General features: G+C 41.3%; 1 protein-coding gene across 1 annotated transcript in view; it reads left to right on the top strand.

The window, feature by feature from the left end:
- Positions 1-21,721, top strand: part of cwc22 (CWC22 spliceosome associated protein homolog) — a 152,939-nt gene that overhangs the window by 38,056 nt on the left and 93,162 nt on the right. Inside the window, exon 3 of the mRNA XM_084314720.1 lies at positions 7,607-7,974. Coding sequence (XP_084170846.1) covers positions 7,607-7,974 — 368 coding nt within the window. The remainder of the gene's footprint in view (positions 1-7,606; positions 7,975-21,721) is intronic.

The raw sequence follows: 21,721 nt of genomic DNA, 5'->3' as shown, positions 1-21,721 counted from the left end.
ACGGTAGGTAGCAATGTTAGCTCTTATAACGCTAGTGTAGTTACGTTTTTATTAGTGGTCAGAGTTGGGTCCACAGGACTTATCCAAGCCCCATGGATCCATCAGTGGCCGTGTATTGTGTGCGTATGTACCCGTTCCCTCATGTGGTCAGTGGTCAGAGTTGGGTCCATAGGACTTATCCAAGCCCCATGGATCCATCAGTGGCCGCGTATTGTGTGCCTATGTACCCGTTCCCTCATCTAAAGAGTTGGGTCCATAAGACTTATCCAAGCCTTACGGATCCATCAGTGGTCGTGTATTGTGTGCGTATGTACCCGTTCCTTCATCTAAAAAGTTGGGTCCACAAGGCTTATCCTAGCCTCATGGATCCATCAGGTTTTTCCAAGCCATAACTATTTGTAAGCTAGACTGTATAGGTACGTTTTTAATTTTCCTTTAAAAATGTGTATGGAGCTGGCGTTTCTGATGTGTGTTGGTAGTGTGTTCCATAGTTTTGGGGCATAGTTGGCAAATGCCATACTTCCTATCCTCTTTTGGTTTCTGGGCGTGTCTAGTAAACCTGTAGTGGATGACCGTAGCGTTCTTGAGGGCAGATAACTAACTAGGGAATTTGCTATGTATTTTGGGCCTTGCTCATTAAGAGCTTTATATGTTAGGAAAAGGACCTTAAAATCAATTCTATGAGTTATTGGAAGCCAGTGCAGAGTGGCTAGGACTGGAGTGATATGTTCTCTTCTCCTTGTATGAGTTAGTAATCGAGCTGCAGAGTTTTGGATAAGCTGAAGCTTCCCAATGGTTGCTTTGGGAAGACCAGTGAACAGTGCATTACAATAGTCAAGCCGACTTGATACAAAAGCATGAATAAGTGTCTCTGCATCCTTTTTTATTTACGAAAGGTCTTACTTTCGCTATGTTTCTTAGGTGGAAGAATGACGTTTTCATGGCCTTATTTATATGAGACTTAAAGGTCAGGTCTGAGTCCAAGATGACACCTAGGCTTGTAACCTCAGTCTTTACATAGGATGACAGACTCCCCAGGTTTTCACACAGCACTTCCCTTTTCGCTTTTGGGCCGATCAATAGGATTTCGGTCTTGCTGTATGGCTGTAGTGTTATTTGGTTCTGCGGAGATATATAGTTGTGTATCATCAGCATAACTATGGAAGCATACATTGTGGTCTCGAATGATGTCCCCGAGGGGCAGCATATATAGTGAGAAGAGTAATGGACCAAGGCAGCTTCCTTGTGCAACTCCAAAGCTGCTGTCATGTTCCTCGGATACATTGTCTCCAAGCTTAACATAGAACCTTCTCCCCTTAATGTATGTTATGAGCCAATTTAGTACATGATCGGAAAAGCCAACCAGTCTTTCAAGACGACTGATCAAGATATTATGGTCAATCGTATCGAACGCTGCACTAAGGTCCAATAGGACAAGAATTGAGACTTTGCCAGCATCAGAGTTTAGCCTGAGGTCGCTAACTATTTTAGTAAGGGCAGTTTCAGTGCTGTGATTTGTTCTGAAACCTGATTGTAATTCCTCCATGATGTTATTATCTTTGAGAAAGGAGTTTATTTGTACTGAGACTATCTTTTCTAATATCTTGCTGATAAATGGAAGGTTCGATATTGGCCTATAGCTTTTTAGTTCGTTTACATCTAAGTTTGTTTTCTTTGGTAGTGGTTTTACTACAGCCGTTTTAAATGCATCTGGAAAAGTGCCTGTTTGAAGCGACATATTTATGATTTCAAGGACATGATTTGAGACACTATCGAACACCCGCTTGAGAAATGCTGTTGGTATAGGATCGAGGCAGGAGGTGGCGGAATTACACTCGGAGACAATCTTACAGAGGTCAGGTAATGTAATACATGTGAATTCCCCCATAGTTATCTCAGGTGGGTTTCCACTCACAGCCAGATCTATATCAGAGGCAATGCTTGCTCTAATCAATGATATTTTTTCATTAAAGAAAACTGCGAACTCTTCACATTTTGTGGCTGATTGCTGCGGTATATGGGGGGGGGGTGGTATGTTAATCAGCCGGTCGATGGTGGAAAAAAGTACCCTGGAGTTACCCATATTTTCTGAGATCATTTTGGAAAATTATTCCTTTCTTGCAAGTTGTATTGCCTTTATTGTATGCGCCCATGGCGTCTTTGTATAAATTAAAGTGAGCTGTGAGTTTGAATTTCCTCCATTTTCGCTCGGCTATCCTACATTTTCTCTTGTTATCTTTAACATTGGTTTTATTTAACCATGGAGAGATTCTATCAGTTTTTACCTTTTTAACCTTCAGAGGGGCAACAGTATCTAACACTGTTGACAAGGTGCTGTGGAAGTTTTGCACTTTCTGATTTAAGGAGGATTCACTGCATTGGTCATATGATTTCATCATACTAGATAATTTTGCTTCAGCTCTAGCGTCCAGAAGCCTTCTGTGAACTAGGAATTCGCTTCTGGTCTTATGTAATATTAGGCTTGTACCATAGAACACACAATAATGGTCAGAAATTGGAATTTGTTTTACTGATACATTCTCAATGTTTAGCCCTGTTGTTATTAGTAGGTCCAGAGTGTTGCCATGTTGGTCAACGTGTTTCTTTGTAGCTTAGGCTACTTCTGTATATAGTCTGGTAGCAGTAGTGGTGGTGGTAGTAGTAGTAATAATAACTCCTCATCGGGTTATGAGTCCTCATCGGGAGTAATGGGGACTCATCGGGATCCCTAGCAAGAACATCCAAAGGCTACAATGTACTGTATCCAAAACAGCACTGCTAGGATCCTGATGAGAGTGCGGAAATACCACCACATCACTCCCATCCTCAAGTCTCTTCACTGGCTCCCTGTCTCACTCAGGATTGAGTTCAAAGTCTCCCTGCTCACCCACCAATGCCTCTATGGAAACGCCCCCCCCCCCCCCTATACCTCAAAGAACTCATCCCCCTCACTCCTCCTCTCGACATCTCCGCTCTGGCCAGGCAAACCTCCTCCAGCGTCCAAGGACCAATCTATGCACTATGGGAGATCAGGCTTTTTGCTCTTCCGCTCCCAGTCTGTGGAATGCTCTCCCTGACTACCTGAGAGCACCACAGACTGTGGATGCTTTCAAGAAAGGCCTCAAAACTCACCTTTTTAGTAGAGCCTTCTGTTGACTTTTTATCAAATTTTTAGCTCCACACATTTTATCTTTTACCAATTTCTTTTATCAGTTTTATTTACTCTGTTTAGTCTTGCCTATTTTTATATTCTTTCTTTTATTCTCGCTAGTTTTTAAGTTATTTTAACTGTAGCGCTTTGAGATTAGCCCCGCAACTGTAAAGCGCATTACAAATAGAGTCTTCTATTATTATTATTAATAATAATAATAAACTATTTGTATAGCACCTTTCATACAGAAACTGTAGCTCAAAGTGCTTCACAACAGAAAAAAGACAGGCATAAAATGAACACAGGGCGGGATCCACAAAGAATGGACCGCACATGCCAACTGCACCCAGGGGCGCGAGAAGTCCGCAGGGAGTGGGGGTGCTGAGATATCGATCGTTTTTGATACTTTTTTTTAAATATTTTTTATATATATAAAATATATATATTATATAATTATGCTTGTACCGGTAGTTGTATTGTCTGCGAGACATCGCCACCACGCAACACGTCAAAATGCTTGCTATCTGCAAACAGCTCCACTGTCTGTGTATACTCGAGTAGCCTCCAGCAAGGATTCTCCGGTGCTGCAGATGGGCCCTATACTCTACATTCATTCAGCATGCAAGGATTCTCCTGCTCTGCAGCTGGGCCCTATTGGTATAACATTACTGTGCTTTGGTCATATCACATTCAGCATGCCCTCAGCTAGAATACGCATTGAATCAATGTTATAAGACATTGATATAAGGAGCTATCTGTAGCTACTGCTAGCCCGCTAGATAACGTTACTTAAGACAACGCTTCAGAGAACTATTTAGTTTACTGGGACATATAGAGCTAACGTGAGCTAGCTAACATGAGCTAACGAGCGAACGGAGGTATTATGCACTCGAGTCGACTATTGCTGGAGCATTTGTTGATATCAGCAGCTATCAGTAGCTAGCCAGCTAGATACCGTTAGACCAGCGGTTCCCAAACTTTTTTGGCCGCGCACCCCCTGTCACCTGTCCAACCTAGACCAGCCCAACTTTCCCTGCCCAACCCAGTCCAGCATCTTTCACTGCCCAGTTCAGCCCAACCCAGTCCAGAATAGTTCCCTCTTTCATGTTAATGTGATATCCTAATATTTTGAAGAGTAGAGACAGTGTGATTAATACATGTTGTATGCTAATATTGTGGAGAGTAGTGACACTTATTAATGTTTTATGCTAATAAATATTTTAAAGAGTAGAGACACGGTGTGATTATTACGAAGACATACAAAGAAGTAATTATTAGGCGTGGGCGGTATCATTTTTTTCACACCGTCATACCTTGATGACTTAATACCCCGGTATACGCCGGTATGACTTTCATTTTCATCAGCGGGGGGGGGGGGGGGGGGGGGGCGGCGCAGCGCAGCTAACAATATACTCGTTATTATAACCATACATACCGCTTGCTTATATTGAAACACGTTGAGATTAGGGCCGTTCTCAACCTGAAAGTGCACTTTCTTCAACCTCGAGGTAAACAAATCATAGAATGTAGCCACTGCCGCCTGCCGGCACCATCCAGGTATCGACTTGAGCAGGGAACAAAATAACCACCCGCCAAGCGCCAATGGCCTGTAGATTTAACGTTTGGCGACTAAAAATAATAGGTCTGCCGGCCATCTGGCGTGTAGTTCATATCGATACTCTTATTTTGAAAATCCTGTGCGGGTCTCATTGCCGCCCCAAGCGCAGCTCCAGCTATAATATATATGGCTCCGGCAGCTAGCAACGTTCAGGTTAATATGATACTCTTATTTTGAAAAACCTGTAGCAACTCCGCGAGTCATATGATATCCGCCCAGTCCGTGTTTCTGAAAGCAGAGCAGCGTTAAAACAGCAGTGCGCCTACAGACTCGAAATAAGTCTATGGTGTTTTTTTTCTTCTCACAACGGGTCGAATGCATCTACATGCTTTGCACCGGCGCCATTCCTTTATGCCCACATCGCCCGGAATTAACGTTTATGTACCATCACTACAACGTTAGCGTAAGCTAACAAGCTAATCCTGATCAGAGGCAGTGGCGCAGAGCCATAGAGAACAGCAGACAGTGTGGACTGGGGAAAGGGAAATGGGGGGGCACTCTCCCCTTCCCTGTGTGTGTGCGTTTGGAAAGACGACGAAGTCACTAGTCAGGACTCAGGACAGGAGTATTTATAGTAAACTGAGGATTACTGAGGATGGACAGATAATGTTGATATTCAAATATAAAAAAGTTTCGAGAGGAGTGGACGTTTGAAGACGGACTACAATATGATGCGGGGTGGTGAGTTGAAACAGTGTGTGTGTGTGTGTGTCCCGACCCCACTATGTTTCAATAAATTATTTGCATTTAAAACTATTAACTATTATCATTCCTTCAGTCCACTCAAAATTATGCTAATATTCCTTATGTTGTTTATGATATTAATTGAAAATAGCATATGAGAGTATTATATAGTAATAATAACACATGGCGATATACTAAAAAGCTATTTATAATTTTTGGCTGGTAAAAAATCTGCCCGGCTGGTAGTTTTTTTAAATCTACCAGCCAAATGGCTGGTAAGTCAAAAAGTTGAGTTTGTTCCCTGGACGTGAGCTAACGGTAGCTAGTTAGCCCGGCCGGCAGCCCGGCACCATCGTATCAACGTGAGCCAGTTGCATTAGGATTAAAAAATGTCAACACTCACTCACCCCGTTTTATATTACATTCCCAAAGAAGTGCCTCCGTCTCTCGTAGTCTCGTTGTGCTGGATGAAGTCACTGGCGAGTCGACTTGTGGTGCGAGGGTTTTGCTTAAATCCGAACAGACTCCAGTCCTTTAATTGTCCAAATGCGACAGTGTGTGCAAGTTTAGCTCTTGTTTGACAAAACGTTAGCCATCTGTGGTCAGGGAACTCATCGTGGGCTGGAGTGACGGTGGTTAACTTCGACGCTTCATCGTTCAATGGTAACATATTATTATTATTGCTTAAGCTTTAGCAGCTGCTCAGAGATAGAGGAAATGCATACAGGTTAGTGTATGCTCAGCTCAGCTCTGTGCGGGGAAATACGGACCGCCTCCCCTGCCCTCTGCTGGCCGTGCTGTGTGTGTGCACGCACTTCAACCAACTCGAAAGTTAACTCTGTTTCACTAATGGAAACCGAAACCCAATGCCGTCCCTGTATAAACTCCGTTTCAGTGGAAATAGAAACTTAAAACCAACTGTGATTTTGACGGCATTGATTTTCAATACCGTCGGTATTTCTAAATACCCGGTATACCGTAGTACCGTCATACCGCCCAAGCCTAGTAATTATCACAATTAGCGATTTATTTTTGGCTGGTAAAAAAATCAGTTTGGCTGGTAAAAAAATCATCTACTCGCCAGTTGGCTGGTAAGCCAAAAAGTTAGTTTCCTCCCCTGCTGGCGGGCTACCATAGTTCAACATGCGTTGTGTTGTACTAACTGCTAACGCTATGGCAAGATGTGTGTAGGCCTATGTAATGTTAATGGCTATGTTTTTAAAGTCGTAATGAAGATTGCTTTATATTGTGCTTGCCATTTTTACACAAACTGACTAGCACCTGGCTGCAGTGCTGCTGCTGCAGCCAGCGCTCACCTCTCCCGGCTCTGTGCCAAATGACGTTTTTTTTTTTGTTTTTTTTTTTTTTGTTTTTTTTTTTATAATTTTTTCTGACAATACAAACATTAACAGTAAATATCTCAATAAATCACAGGAATATACGTTCCTGTTTTGAATCTCCAAATGAAGTTTTTTATTTGCGCATCATCTGAACCGTACGATACACAGACGCCCCGAACCGTGGGGGTCGTACCGTACAGTACACGGTTCGAATGCGTATCGTTCCACCCCTAGTAATAATAGTTAACAGCTGTGGTAGTAGTAGCGGTAATAGTTAACAGCTGGGGTAGTAGTAGCTGTAATAGTTAACAGCTGGGGTAGTAGTAGCGGTAAAAGTTAGCAGCTGGGGTAGTAGCGGTAATAGTTAGCAGCTGGGGTAGTAGTAGCGGTAATAGTTAGCAGCTGGGGTAGTACGTAGTAGTAGCTGTAATAGTTAACAGCTGGGGTAGTATTGGCGGTAATAGTTAACAGCTGGGGTAGTGGTAATAGTTAGCAGCTGGGGTAGTAGTAGCCGTAATAGTTAACAGCTTGGGTAGTAGTAGCGGTAATAGTTAACTGCTGGGGTAGTAGTAGTAGTAGTAGCAGCGGTAATAGTTAACAGCTGTGGTAGTAGTTGCAGTAATAATAGTTAACAGCTGGGGTAGTAGTAGCGGTAATAGTTAGCAGCTGGGGTAGTAGTACAGTTTGTTTTATTCCTATATAATACACCCGATCTACCAAAGGAGAAATGTTTATTAAAGTTAAGAGAATAAGCAACCATCCTGAACCCCTCCCTCTCTCTGTCTGTCTGTCTGTCTGTCTGTCTGTCTGTAGGCTCATCAGAGGAGTCCAGCCCAGCAAACAGCCCCAGACAGGCCCACTCTGATAGAGACAGCCCCAGACAGGCCCACTCTGACAAAGACAACCCCACAGACATGTCTCCATCTGGGGTATCTCCCCCAAACAGACCCTCCTCCAGGGACATCAGTCCAAAAGACAGGTCCTCTCCCAGGGCTAGTCCGAAAGACAGGTCTCTGTCCCGGTCTAGCTCCGGCCACGACAAGCCCCCCTCACCAAGGAGCCAAGCCTCCAGTGGCTCAGGCAGTGACAGCAGTGATGATGATGAAGATGATGATGAAGAGGAGGAGGAGGAGGAGGGGCAGGCGGTGAGGAGGATGAGGAGCAGTGTGGCACAGATCAAGGTGAGGAAGATGTCTTGGTTGTAAGGGTTGCTTGATTGTGCTGAAGTTTCATGAGACTGTTGAAGAAAAAGCAACAGATAATTTTGAATGCCATGAATTGAATTGGGTTGAATGAAGGAGGCCTCTGGTGTACAAAATGTTTTGTCTTTAAATCGGGGTACATTTCTGGTGGTTAAGGGTAAGTGGTATACTCATATACCAGTGCAGAATTTGAGTACTTCACTTGGAGTAGGTACTAGTATAGGCATAGCATAATACATAGTATAGACATATTAGGTAGTAGTAGACAGTAAAAAGGTTTATCTATTTATTTATTTTTAAATTCAATTGTTGATTGAAAAAGTGTTTTTAGTCAAGGGTGGAATATTGGGCGTGTTTCAGCTTTCCTGACTGGTGGGAAGTTCGTTCCACAACCATGGAGCCTGGACAGAGAATGGCATGCTTCTCTTTGATGACCCCCCAGGAGCCCCAATAGGAGTGGGTCCGAGGCGTCCAGAAGATGCAGAGCGTATGGGTCTTGAGGGTGTGTAGTTAGAAGATGCAGAGTGTAGGGGTCTTGAGGGTGTGTACTGTAGTTAGAAGATGCAGACTGTAGGGGCCTTGAGGGTGTGTACTGTGTAGTTAGAAGATGCAAAGTATAGGGGTCTTGAGTGTGTCTAATTAGAAGATGCAGAGTGTAGGGGTCTTGGGGGTGTGTAATTAGAAGATGCAGAGTATAGGGGTCTTGAGGGTGTGTAATTAGAAGATGCAGAGGGTATGGGTCTTGAGTGTGTGTAATTAGAAGATGCAGAGGGTATGGGTCTTGAGTGTGTGTAGTAGGCTTGGGCGGTATAATTTTTTTCACACAGTCATACCCTGATGACATAATACCCTGGTATATGGTATGATTTTCATCAGAGGGGGGGGGGGGGGGGGGGGCGGAGCTAAGTTAAGTTAACAATATACTCGTTATCACCATACATAACACTTATATTGAAACACGTTGACATTAGGGCCGTTCTTTCAACCTAAAAGTGCACTCTCTTCAACCTCGAGCCTAAATTCCTTAGCGACCCGTGTTACCAAGTGTAAACAAACCAGCGCGCACATTCGATACACGCAGATATGAAACGAGTCATACGGAGCGTATAACGGAGGCTGACATTAGAGCAATATGACTCACAAACTCACGACAGTAGTACACAACTACACAGACGCACAAAATGTATTCTGCATTAATAATAATCAAAACCCAGCTTAAGCCATTAAACCAATGTAGTGAATCGCGAAGCCAATACGCACACACACAGTCGAACTGGAACGCTTTACCAAACATACACTACCACCAGCATTCATATCTCATACGTTCATCTTCCAATCGCTTAACCATAACATAACTTACTTACCGTTACCGGTACCAAAACAACGTGTCCCTGAGTCCACATTCATGCACGAATCAATTTCAAAATGTTAGAAAAAACGCTCCGTTTCCCGATTCCTCAATCATCCAATGTCTGGAAGTGGGCCCATGGTTAATAAACGGTCCATAACCGCATTCTATAGAAGAATAAGTCTTTATTTATCGTGCAGATTAACACATGCAAGATGAAAGACCCAACGGAACATGCGCGTTGCGTCACCTGCTCAGCTGTGCTCTGCTCTGACAGAGAGGGAAATACAGACTGCCCTGCCCTCTGCTGGCGCGTGCTGTGCACTACAGAGTCGGCGCACAGTCTGTGACGTCACTGAAAATCATACCGTCGGTATTTCGAAATACCCTGGTATACCGTAATACCGTCATACCGCCCAAGCCTAGTGTGTAGTTAGAAGATTCAGAGAGTAGGGGTCTTGAGGGTGTGTAGTTAGAAGATGCAGAGCGTATGGGTTTTGAGGATGTGTAGTTAGAAGATGCAGAGCATAGGGGTCTTGAGGATGTGTAGTTAGAAGATTCAGAGCGTAGGGGTCTTGGGGGTGTGTAGTTGGAGACCATTGACTGGAGGTAGGAGGGAGCCATTCCCCTTGCTGAACGGAATGAATGTACCCCTCCTGCTGACTTGTACGGAATTTGTAAGTCGCATTTGATAAACGCATTTGCTAAATGTAAAAGGAATGCCAGGTCAAGAACCTTGAAGCAGAATTGTGCGGCAATGGGAAGCCAGTGCAGCTCTCCGAGAAGTGTGGTGACGTGGGCTGACTTTGGTAGGCTGGAGATCAGGCGGGTCAAAACCTTCTAAATACAGTTGCACTGGAGACTGGTGAGCTTGTGGTTCTGATTCTGGGCGACATCATTGTTATGTCCCTGGTAGGCGGAGACTCCTCGCCATTCCTCCTAACGTTTACTAAGCTAAAAACAAACATTGTTATAAATAAATAATGTTGAAATGGAGAGGTTTGGACTTCTTTTGTTATTACTAGGGATGGGTACCGTTCACATTTGAATCGATACCGGTACCCAACGGTACCTTTTTTCGGTACTTTAGTCTCTAAAAATGTAATCTACCTACCTCAGTTGTAAAAAAAAATCAAAACTTAATATTTAATAAATAAATAAATAAATAATGTATTATTATTTACATCTTACTGATGTAAACCACTTTGAACTGCAATCCCCTGTATGAAAGGTGCTATACAAATAAAGTTATTATTATTTATTTAGAACAACATATATATACGCATAATTATGTTTATTATATATATCTATGGTGTTAGCGGGCCTCCGTCATCTTACTACACTTAGTAAGTAACTTATATATCGATCTATTATCAATGATCAAATAGGATCGATGCAACGTAAAAAGATAGATTCATATTGCGATACTCTTATTTTGAAAATCCCCTCGTGAGCATATCCGCCCGGCTGCAGCAACAACAACAGTAGCTCAGCGCAGCTCAGCGTGTGTAGACGTTAGACAGAGTGGCTTCAGAGTCCGCCTATTTTGCCCGAAATAAGTGCCTGTTGTTTTTTTCCCTACAAGGGGTCAAATGCATCTAACATGCTTTCCATCCTCGCCATTCCTTTATGCCCACGTCGCGTTAAATACCGAAATTAACGTTGCGTTAGCTAACTAAGCTAAGCTGATAGAGAGTAGAGCCATATGGAATCCGCGATCACGGAATCGCTGACGGAATCGCGGAATTGAGCAATAAAAATGGAATCAACTACCGGTATGTAAAGTTTAAACCTTTTTAAATCTTAGACAAACAAAACACTTTGCTTTCATGAAATATTGTAAGCCGTCATTTGAGGCTTTATAAAAGCAGCACAATGAACACAAATCTGTCAGTGCCGAGTCCGACCTCATCTTAAATAACAAACCGCATTGCTTGTTGTAGTTAATTAACAAAGAGAGGCAGAGTTGATTTAGCAAAAATATATATAATTTTTATTTTTATTTTTTTATAATCAAAATTTATTTTCATATTCGAATCCCATGCCCATCGAACGAAGCTTCGAAGTATTTAAGACAGCCCTATTAAATGGACTGTTAAATCTTATTAAATTGTGGACATTTATTCATTCCCACTTATTAGACACTATTTCTGATGGTAGAATGAGCGTACAAAGCAAAATACAGAATTCTGAAATATTAAAACGGAAAAAACGGAATTTGGAAAAAAAATTATGGAATTTGGAAAAAAATAAAACTGATTTCATATGGCTCTAATAGAGAGCAGCAAAGGTCCACTGGGGACTGGGAAGGAGGTGGGGTTACTGCATTCTCGAGATAGCCCCACTAACAGGATCTGGCCGGTAAGCCTATTGCTTATTAACAGCGGAGCAGTGCTGCCGTTGCTTCCGCGTTTTCCCTGATTGGCTGCGACACGCCCCGCGGCAGGCGCGGCAACCGCAGAGCGGAGCGGCAGAGCTTGCGGCATTATGTAACCGCCCTAATCCGCCATGATTTTCATTCGAAGCTCAGCTCACCTGGCAGCGCAGCGGTCCTGCGGTCCGTTGTTGACAAGTTCGAAACCCATAAATTTTTTTTTTTAACGTGTATTCTTTCGCCGGTTAAGCATGGTTAAGGTTAAGGTTAGGCATTGTTTCGGAGTTGGTTAAGGTTAGAACGGTTAAGTTTAGGCGCTGTTAAGGAGCTGGTTAAGGTTAGAGTTTGTCTTAGAGAATGGCAATATTCTTTCTATGGTTAAGGTTAAGGTTAGGCATGGTTAAGGTTAAGGTTAGGCATTGTTTTGGAGTTGGTTAAGGTTAGAACGGTTTGGTTTATTACAAGCATTATTAACGTGGCTATGATTCAAGCGGTTTGTAAAAAAAAACATCTTTAAAATTAATTTTTTTATAAGTATGCAGTATCGTAACTACATCTTTGATGTTTATAGCAAACCAACCCGTTTGTAAATCCGTCAATATTTCAGCGAGTTATGAGTATTTTTGTCTGTGCAGCTCACTCACTCTCACTCAAGGCTAACTGGAGCAAGATGGCGGCGGTTCAGTGACGCTGGTGACTCCGCCTTAAGCTATCTAGTGTTCTATAGATATCTATGCCTTTTCCAGCCAAAATACAGCGCTGTGATAGGATATATATATATATATATATATATATATATATATATATATATATATAAAAAAACGAACCAAAAACAGTGAACAGGAGGTCTATTTGTATTAAAAACAATAGATTGTTTTTCATTTAAATGTCTGGAAGAGATCAAAAATTAAAATGTCTAATGATATTTCCATTGCCCTTTTTTTGTTGATTTAAATGTTACTGATTTTGTTAAATGGCCATATAATATTGTATCATATCGATCGCAGGCACCTGAATCGAATCGTATCGTATCGTGGCAGACTTTGTGATATCGCAAAATATCGTATCGTTGTCCAAAGAATCGATATCGTAGGGCTGGGCGATATGGAAAAAAATCATATCGCGATAACGATATGATAATGTTATCATATTTCTCGATATCGATAATTATCGAAATTGTTATAAGTATTAAAAAAAAAAAAAAAAAAAAAAACAGATGTATGTTTATTTTGCAGCAATTCTTTGTGTTACATCCCCTCACACTCCAGTTCTCAGGCTGCAGCTGGTTTAAAAGCGAAAGTAAACCGGCTTCTCTGCTGGCTGTGGCTCCAGGGGAGTTGAACAGTTCTGGCTCTGCTAGTGACTCGTGACTGGAGTCTAGCTCTGCTAGCACACATAGCCTACTGTGTACAGACGGTTTCAAACTGTATTTTAAATTAGAAAGCAAACAAAATAAATGGACAAGAGAAAAATAAATCTCAATTTGGTCAAGCAAAGCCATTACTTTAAGTTGCAGGCAAGAAAGACGTCTGTCCACTGTCTCTGGTTTTAAAACTGCCCTGTTGCAGGTCACAAAAAAAATATATATAAAAAAAATATAAAAAAAAAACTTTTTTTTATTCTTTTATTTCGATATTCGATATCGATTATTAAAATATATCGTGATATTTATTGTTATCGTTATATCGCCCAGCCCTACGATATCGTATCGTGATGAAACTGGTGATTCCCACCCCTACTATATAGTGCAACGCAGAAATGGGATGAGGTACAATTTACAGTAAGGTGTAGGGTTGACCCCTATTAATCGATTAGTCGACTAATCGGTCGAAAGGGGCCGTAGTCGACTGGCCAACCTCTTAGTCGAATATAATACAAAACTTATTTTTTTTTAATCTTTTTTCAAAAGAAAATAGGCATAGAAGCGTGGCTAACGCTAATGGCACGCATACAAGAGGCTAACTGCCTACGAAAACAGGCACAGAGGCACTGAAAGAGGATTTCACCCATCTAATGAACACACTATACTAGACAAATATCAAGATGTATCCATCAGTGGACCAATTGCATGCTTTTGCAGAGGACAAGAAGCCTTCAGTCGACTCCTTCAGACATTAAGCACCCCCACAGCCCAAATGGAATGATAAAAAAATATATATATATATATATATTTTTTTTTAAGTCGACCAATAGTCGACTAACGGCAAATTTTGGCCAATCCTAGTCGACCATCCAAATCCTTAGTCGGGGACAGCCCTAGTAAGGTGTAATGGAATGGGTTGTAGTTAGGGCTGGGCGATATGACTATTATATAAATATCGGGTACAGTTCATTAACGATACACTTTTTCAACGTATCGTTGATATCGTGATGTTTTGCCCAATAGGATTGTGTCGCGTCAATCTGGTCCACACGTTACTCGTTCATATCTCAGCCCGTGCTGAGATATGCCCATTCCGCGGTCTGTTAATACAGTTTTCAATCAGACAGATGTATGGAAAGGCTTTTATTATAACATTCGTTGAGGTAAAATCATTATGCCTCATTTAGTCATCCTGCGGAGCACTGGTCTCCTACTCGTCAGCCGCGGGGAGCTAATGTTATTAGCTTTGTTGTTGTCAGCACACAGGACATTCAGGAAGTCAAAAACTAATAGCGCTTGCCGATTGGTGCTAAGAACAGCAGGGCGGGTGCAAGCGGTGTGACGTAATTGGCAGACTCGACTGTCAATCAAAATTATTCTGTTTTCCGTCAGAATGAATGAATGAAAACTTTATTAACAGATTGCAGAATGGGTACAATACAGTACAGGAGGATGAAGACCAGAAAAAGACTTTCGGCTTTTTTACATAAGGGTCCTCTATTTTCAATTCATCAAAACATTTAGAGACATACAAATATACAGTAGTTTCATAAAAATGCTATTTATTGATTGATTGATTGATTTAAAACTTTATTAACATATTGCAGAATGGGTACAGTACAGCTCAATACATACAATTGTTAAGGGGATGCAGACCAGAGAAAGACTTTTGTCTTGTTTACATCAGGGTCCCCCATTTTCAAGTCATCATATTTCATATCTAAATCATATAATATCTCATTGCTAAATATATGCAATATATAATTTAATAATCCAATAATCTAAATCTAATATATAATATAAAAATGCTAAATGCATGGGTATTTTATTTTGTCTTTAATGTTAGCTTGCAAACTCAAATACTGTCTTGGTAAGCCTCATAATGAATTGTTTGGGGTAAAAAAGAAAAACATTGTGATGTGTATCGTGTATCGCCGAAAGGTCAGAAAATATCGTGATATCATATTTAGGCCGTATCGCCCAGCCCTAGTTGTAGTGCAAATTCTTTACCAATAAATATAAAGTGTTTGTTCTAAAGTGTGTAAAGTGGGTGCTGCATTGAGTTGTTTGTTTAAAGTGAGTGTGTGCGTGTGGATGTGTGTGCTGTGAGTGCATTTGATGGTTGTTACATAGTGTTATTGTTCGTTGAGCATCCTGATGGCCTGGGGATAGAAGCTTCTTCTGAGTCTTTCTGTACTTGCCTGACCGCAGCAGTTCAGAGGCAGTTGTTTGGGTGGCTGGAGTCTTTGATAATTCTCTTAGCCTTACTCATGCACCGCTTGTTGTAAATGTTCTGGAGAGTGGGAAGCCCCCCTCCAATTGTGCGTTCGGCTGAACGTAGGGCTGGGCGATATAACGATAACGATAAATATCGCGATATATTTTAATAATCGATATTGAATATCGAAATTAAAGAAAAAAACCCGAAAAATCGTTTTTTTTTTTTTTTCTTTTTGACCTGCAACAGGGCAGTTTTAAAACCAGAGACAGTGGACAGACTTGTCTTTCTTGCCTGCAACTTAAAGTAATGGCTTTGCTTGTCCAAATGACAATACTGACCAAATTGAGATTTATTTTTCTCTTGTCCATTTATTTTGTTTGCTTTCTAATTTTAAAATACAGTTTGAAACCATCTGTACACAGTAGGCTATGTGTGCTAGCAGAGCTAGACTCCAGTCACGAGTCAGGGTGCACATGTGCTGTGGTTTGTCCACCAAAAAAGCGCCAAAAGATCGAAAATAAACTAGCAGAGCCAGAACTGTTCAACTCCCCTGGAGCCACAGCCAGCAGAGAAGCCGGTTTACTTTAGCTTTTAAACCAGCTGCAGCCTGAGAACTGGAGTGTGAGGGGATGTAACACTAAAGATGGCGGCAACGACAAAGAATTGCTGCAAAATAAACATATATATATATATTTTTTTTTTAAACTTATAACAATTTTGATAATTATCGATATCGAGAAATATGATAACATTATCATATCGTTATCGCGATATGATTTTTTGCCATATCGCCCAGCCCTAGCTGAACGTGCCACTCTCTGTAGTCTGCTACGGTCTTGTGCGGTGCTATTCCCAAACCAGGAGGTGATATTGCCAGTCAGGATGCTCTCTATTGTGCATGAGTAGCAGTTCTTAAGGATCTTCTGACTGAAGAACTGCTACTCATGCACAATTCTTAAGGATCTTCTGACTGGGACTTCCGGTTTAGCGCAATATGTAGCGCACGCATTTGGCAACAGCTCCGCTCCCATCAACGTTAATTTAGTTTAAAAACATTATTTGGACAATACCAAAAGAGATAAGACCACATCGTATGTATTTATAAGACCTTCTACTAACTATATCAAAAGACAACATGGGTAAGGATAAGGGAAAGCCGGCAAAGAAACCAGAAACGGCACCTTCAGCGACGCAGAGCGAAACACGTTCAAGAAGACACGGCCTAGGCATCGCGGGTACAGAACCGTTGGCGACAAGCCCCGACGAGGAGAATAAAGAGGAAAATACACCGGGACCATCGACTATGGTCCCCGACAGAGAGACAATAGTTGTCAACAAAACAGGAGCGGCAGGAACAAGCTCTGTGAGAGATAGAGCAGCTGATCTGGATAAGATAATAGCAGACAAATCCATCGCCACAGTCACTGCACCTATACCACCAGCTGGCACAAGCAGTACAACCATGCCACCCGATTTCAACTCACTGACTAACCTGATGAAAGAACAGATTACACACATCGAGGAGCTCAAAGCACACGTCGATGAGCTCAAAGCACACGTCGAAGATAAATTCGATCGCATCGATGTTAAGTTAGAGGAAGTCAAGAAAGCGGTCGCTGCACAGTCCGAGCGAATCACGACAGTGGAGAATACGGTGACAGATATTACACTGGCAGTCAAAGTGAACGAAAACACCATCTGCAATGGCATGACAGAGATGTCAAATGAGATAGAAAGTGTGAAAGAAGCATGCCGGAGGGAAATACAAGAGGTTAAGGATGAATCGCTGGAGAGGCTACTCGAATCCCATCGCTACCACAGGCGAAATAACATCCGCATTGTAGGGCTTGATGAAGCAGTCAATTGCGAAGACGACAACTTTCCAACAGTTCTATCATTGATTTTGGGTAACAACTTTCCAAACAAAGTGCCGAAAGTGGACCAAGTTTACAGAATCGGTTCTCGGGAGCAAAGAAGCAAAGGGCCAAGAGTCATCATTGTTACTCTGCGGAAGACATCAATAAGAGATGACATCATCAAAATTGCTCGCACCCAACGTGGGATGCTGAAACATGGTGAGCATTCAATATTTATATACGAAGATCTAAGCAAAGAAGCCATCGCTCGACGTCTACCATACAAGGGGGTGATGAAAAAATTGTTCAAGGCTGGCCACAAGCCACGGCTAACATACCCGGCGCTGTTATCGATCGTGAAAAGGGACGGCCGCAGGATTGGATTACGCACACCACAAGAGGCTGAGGATTATTGGATTAAATATGGAGGAGATACCCCAAGTCAGAACGACAGTGTCTGAAAACAGATAAGCCGATTCATCTCCCTCTTTCTCAGTGTATATCAGTATTAGAATGACTTTTATTGTGTTCATCAAAGTAGCAGACGATATGCAGGCCGTCTATACCAATGCGTACTGTGTATAATACGATCCGTAATACATTATAATTTCAGACTCTGGTCTCCGGGGAGACAAGTACATATCATTGGCAATAAGTTCAATCTGGAATATTCTGGGTTTATCGCTCGGCTGCCCTGGGTCTCTGAGATCATTCTGGAACATAACAACAGTCTATTGGTACTAGTATATTCTACAACCTTCTAGAATATAATGCACCATGACAACGAAGGCCTACAACTCTAACAATAAACATCCAATGTGTATATACATAGCAGATAATCAATTGACTGAAGTTCAATCAGTCCTTAATAATACTTCAAAAATCAACCACACCTAAACGTATGAACACAACAAGGTTATTCTAACAATTTATGCAATCACTCCACTGATGAAGTGACTGGCACATTGAAGCTCTAAAAGGCTCTGCTTTTCTATTTTATCTAATCACTTAATTCGGTTCTAGTGGCTTCTCCACGTTGAATATTATTCTATCTCTCATTCCTTATCTTTTTTTTTTTTTTTTTTTTTTTTTTTTTTTTTTTTTTTTTTTTTTCTATTTTTTATTTATTTAATTTACATTGTTCTTTTCCATTGTTCTTCACATTAAGGTGTCAATATTTCTCTACAATCTTTTCCTTTTTCCTGACTTTCCTACATGTTAGTAGAGGGTTCAAATGAATATGTCGATGAAAGTTTATTCTCTTTTTTTTCATTTTTCACAATATTTCATTACAGTAAGGGAAGGTGCAAGACCAAAAGCGACATTCTATTGCATTAGAATGAAAATGTTAGATCCTATGGCAATTAGCATAGGAAGATTAGGATTACAATGCTCAGTTTGGGCAACCCGGTGGACTAAGGGAGAGAGTCATTCGCGGAGGATGTGTTTTTGGAACACAGGCCTGTACGACTCTCTGGGCGAGGGGAAAATAGGGGATTTTTATTTGTATATATATATGTTTTTAAGCTCGGCTCTCAACGGGACCTCATTAATTGGATGTACATCTATTGTAGCTTCGCACTCCAGAAGCATTACCAAAAACTACACAAAAACATGCATAGATTATGGCTAGTTTGAATATAATGATATGGAACACCGGTGGGATAAACAAACAACACAAACGCAAAAGCGTGCTCACACTGATGAAATAAGAACATGTGGACGTGGCTCTATTAAGCGAAACGCACATTTTGGAGGAAGACATAAATACGTTAGCGGATAACATATACCATAATATTAGTCACTCTTCTTTTGGTACGAGAACTCGAGGTGTAGCCATAGTCGTCGGACGCAAATTAAATATCGAATTAAAAGGGGTATGGTCGGATGCTGAGGGGCGTATAACTATAGCTAGGATTGTGCATAATAACAGGAAAATAGCGTTGGCAGCGGTATATGCCCCAAATCTGTACGAAGTGGGTTTCTTCACTTCACTAACCGGGGAAATGTTAAACCATCCCGAGTACTCATATATAATAGGTGCGGATTTTAATGCCATTTGGAATCCAAGGATGGACAAATCTTACCTTGCCTTTTCCAGCGAACAAAAAAATTCATCTAAAGCATTAAAAGATTGGTCAAAGACTACAGGGGTAATTGATTTATGGCGTTCACTTAATCCCATGACCCGAAAGTACTCCTGTCGTTCGGCGAGACACAACACATTATCCAGAATTGATTACGTCTTTGCATCCCCGAGAATATTTGATAAATATGAAGTGGAAATGATACCCAATGCGCTTTCAGATCACTGTTATTTAATCCTGAAAGCAACATTTGGTATACTATCTTCCCGGGCCCCAAGATGGCGTTTTAATACTATGCTGCTTAACAACAAGGAATTCATTACACAACTCAAAGAAGCTCTCGCAGTATTCTTACGGGATAATGCAAACGCGGTGCAAGACCCCAGAATATTATGGATGTCGGTAAAGGGTATGATCAAGGATTTCACGGATAGATTTTCCTCCATATTGCGCAAAAATCAAAGCACAAAACTGTCTGAAATGGAAACGCTTTACTCAACGTTATTTAATTCTTTAAAATACAACAACTCTACTGGACTAGAAAATCAAGTTAACATTCTAAAGACAGAGATCAATGCAATATACAGACGAAAATCGGAAATGCAAATACGCAGCACAAGACAACAGCAGTATTTCCAAGGTTCTAAACCTAGTCACCTATTAGCCATGCGATTAAGAATTAATGCAAAATTTGCAGATATAACTGCCATTAGAAAACAACAAGTACTTGTGACAGACCCCAAAATAATAAACGATACATTCAAAGAATTCTACTCCGACTTGTATAATTCAGAAACGACCATTTGATCAAAACAAATTAGACACATATCTTAATCAAATTATTCTCCCTAAACTTTCGGAGGACGACGCTAAACAGTTAGAAGCACCGATCACATTAGAAGAACTCAAGAAGGCCATATCCGGAATGAAAAACGGTAAGGCTCCGGGAAAAGACGGTATCCCATCAGAATTGTACCTTTCTTGTTGGGACATATTTGGACCCTTATTACTAAATATGATCTTATACTCAGTCAAGGAGGGGAGCTTCCATAAACACCACAATATCGCACTCATTTCAGTCCTTCTCAAAAAAGACAAGGACCCCACTGAGTGCGGTAGTTACAGACCTTTAAGCCTCCTCGGAACCGATGTCAAACTGTACTCTAATATATTAGCCATCAGATTGCAAAAGCATATGACGTCTTTAGTTCATCCGGACCAAACTGGCTTCATAAGAGGTCGCCTGATCAATGATAACATAAGGCGAATTCTGCACGTACTAGATGCAGACAAAGAGGACACCACACCTAAGGCGATGCTATGAAAGCATTTGACAGGCTGGAATGGTCGTTTCTATGGGCAGTATTAGAAAGGATGGGGTTAGGAAAAGGATTCATTGATATGATTAAAGTACTATACAAGGACCCATCGGCCATGATTACAACAGGCACATTCATCTCCGAAATCTTTCCGGTATCACGCTCAGCCAGACAGGGTTGCCCTCTTAGTCCCGGACTATTCGATCTATCATTAGAGCCTTTAGCACAATATATAAGACAATCCCAATACATAGAACCAATCGTAATCAAGGGCACACAACATAAAATTAGTTTATATGCGGACGACGTAATATTGTTCATGCAAAACCCCAACACCACATTGCCGCATCTACTCAAGTTGATAGAGAACTTTGGTGATTTATCGGGATTTAAAATAAATTGGCCGAAGTCGGCTTTCCTTCCTCTTAACATCAGAGCAAAAAAAGACACATCACTCCCAGGTGCGATACCCATGGTTAAACATTTTAGATGCTTGGGTGTGGAAATATTTCCCACCATAAGGCAAACGGTGAAGCACAATTACACAAAAATACAGAACAAAATCAAAGACGACCTGGACAGGTGGGCAAAACTTAAAAACTCAGTACAGGCAAGGGTATCAATAGTTAAGATGGATGTATTACCAAGAATCAACTTCATCAGCTCAATGCTACCGTTACCTCCTCCAGAGGGCTACTGGAAAAGATTACAATCCTCCACATACAAATGTATTTGGAATAACAAACCACCTCGCATAAAAAGATCCACCGCACAGAGGAATAAAGCAGACGGCGGCATGGCAGTTCCAGATTTTTTACAATATTTTAAGGCTTTCACATTAAGACCATTGACAATATGGTTTGATCCCCAGGCTTTGGTATCTTGGAGAGAATTGGAAGAAAACATAGTAGCCCCACAGAGATTGAAGGACATAGCACACACTAAACTTTCAATCAAGCACTGTGAGCGGGAATTTGGCCCCATAATTACCCATGCAATCAGAACATGGCGAGAAACACAAAAAAAATATCCTAACCCTCAAAAATGGCATAATCACACTCCCATATTCAATAACAATGCACTCTTAATGAGAAAACGTCCTATAAGATTCCCTATATGGGAAGAGCAAGGCATACACTCATTAGGGGATATTTTTAA

Source organism: Notolepis coatsorum, assembly GCF_963971535.1.
Source record: "Notolepis coatsorum genome assembly, chromosome: 5".
Lineage (NCBI taxonomy): Eukaryota > Metazoa > Chordata > Actinopteri > Aulopiformes > Paralepididae > Notolepis > Notolepis coatsorum.
This window is presented reverse-complemented; position numbering and strand designations above follow the sequence as displayed.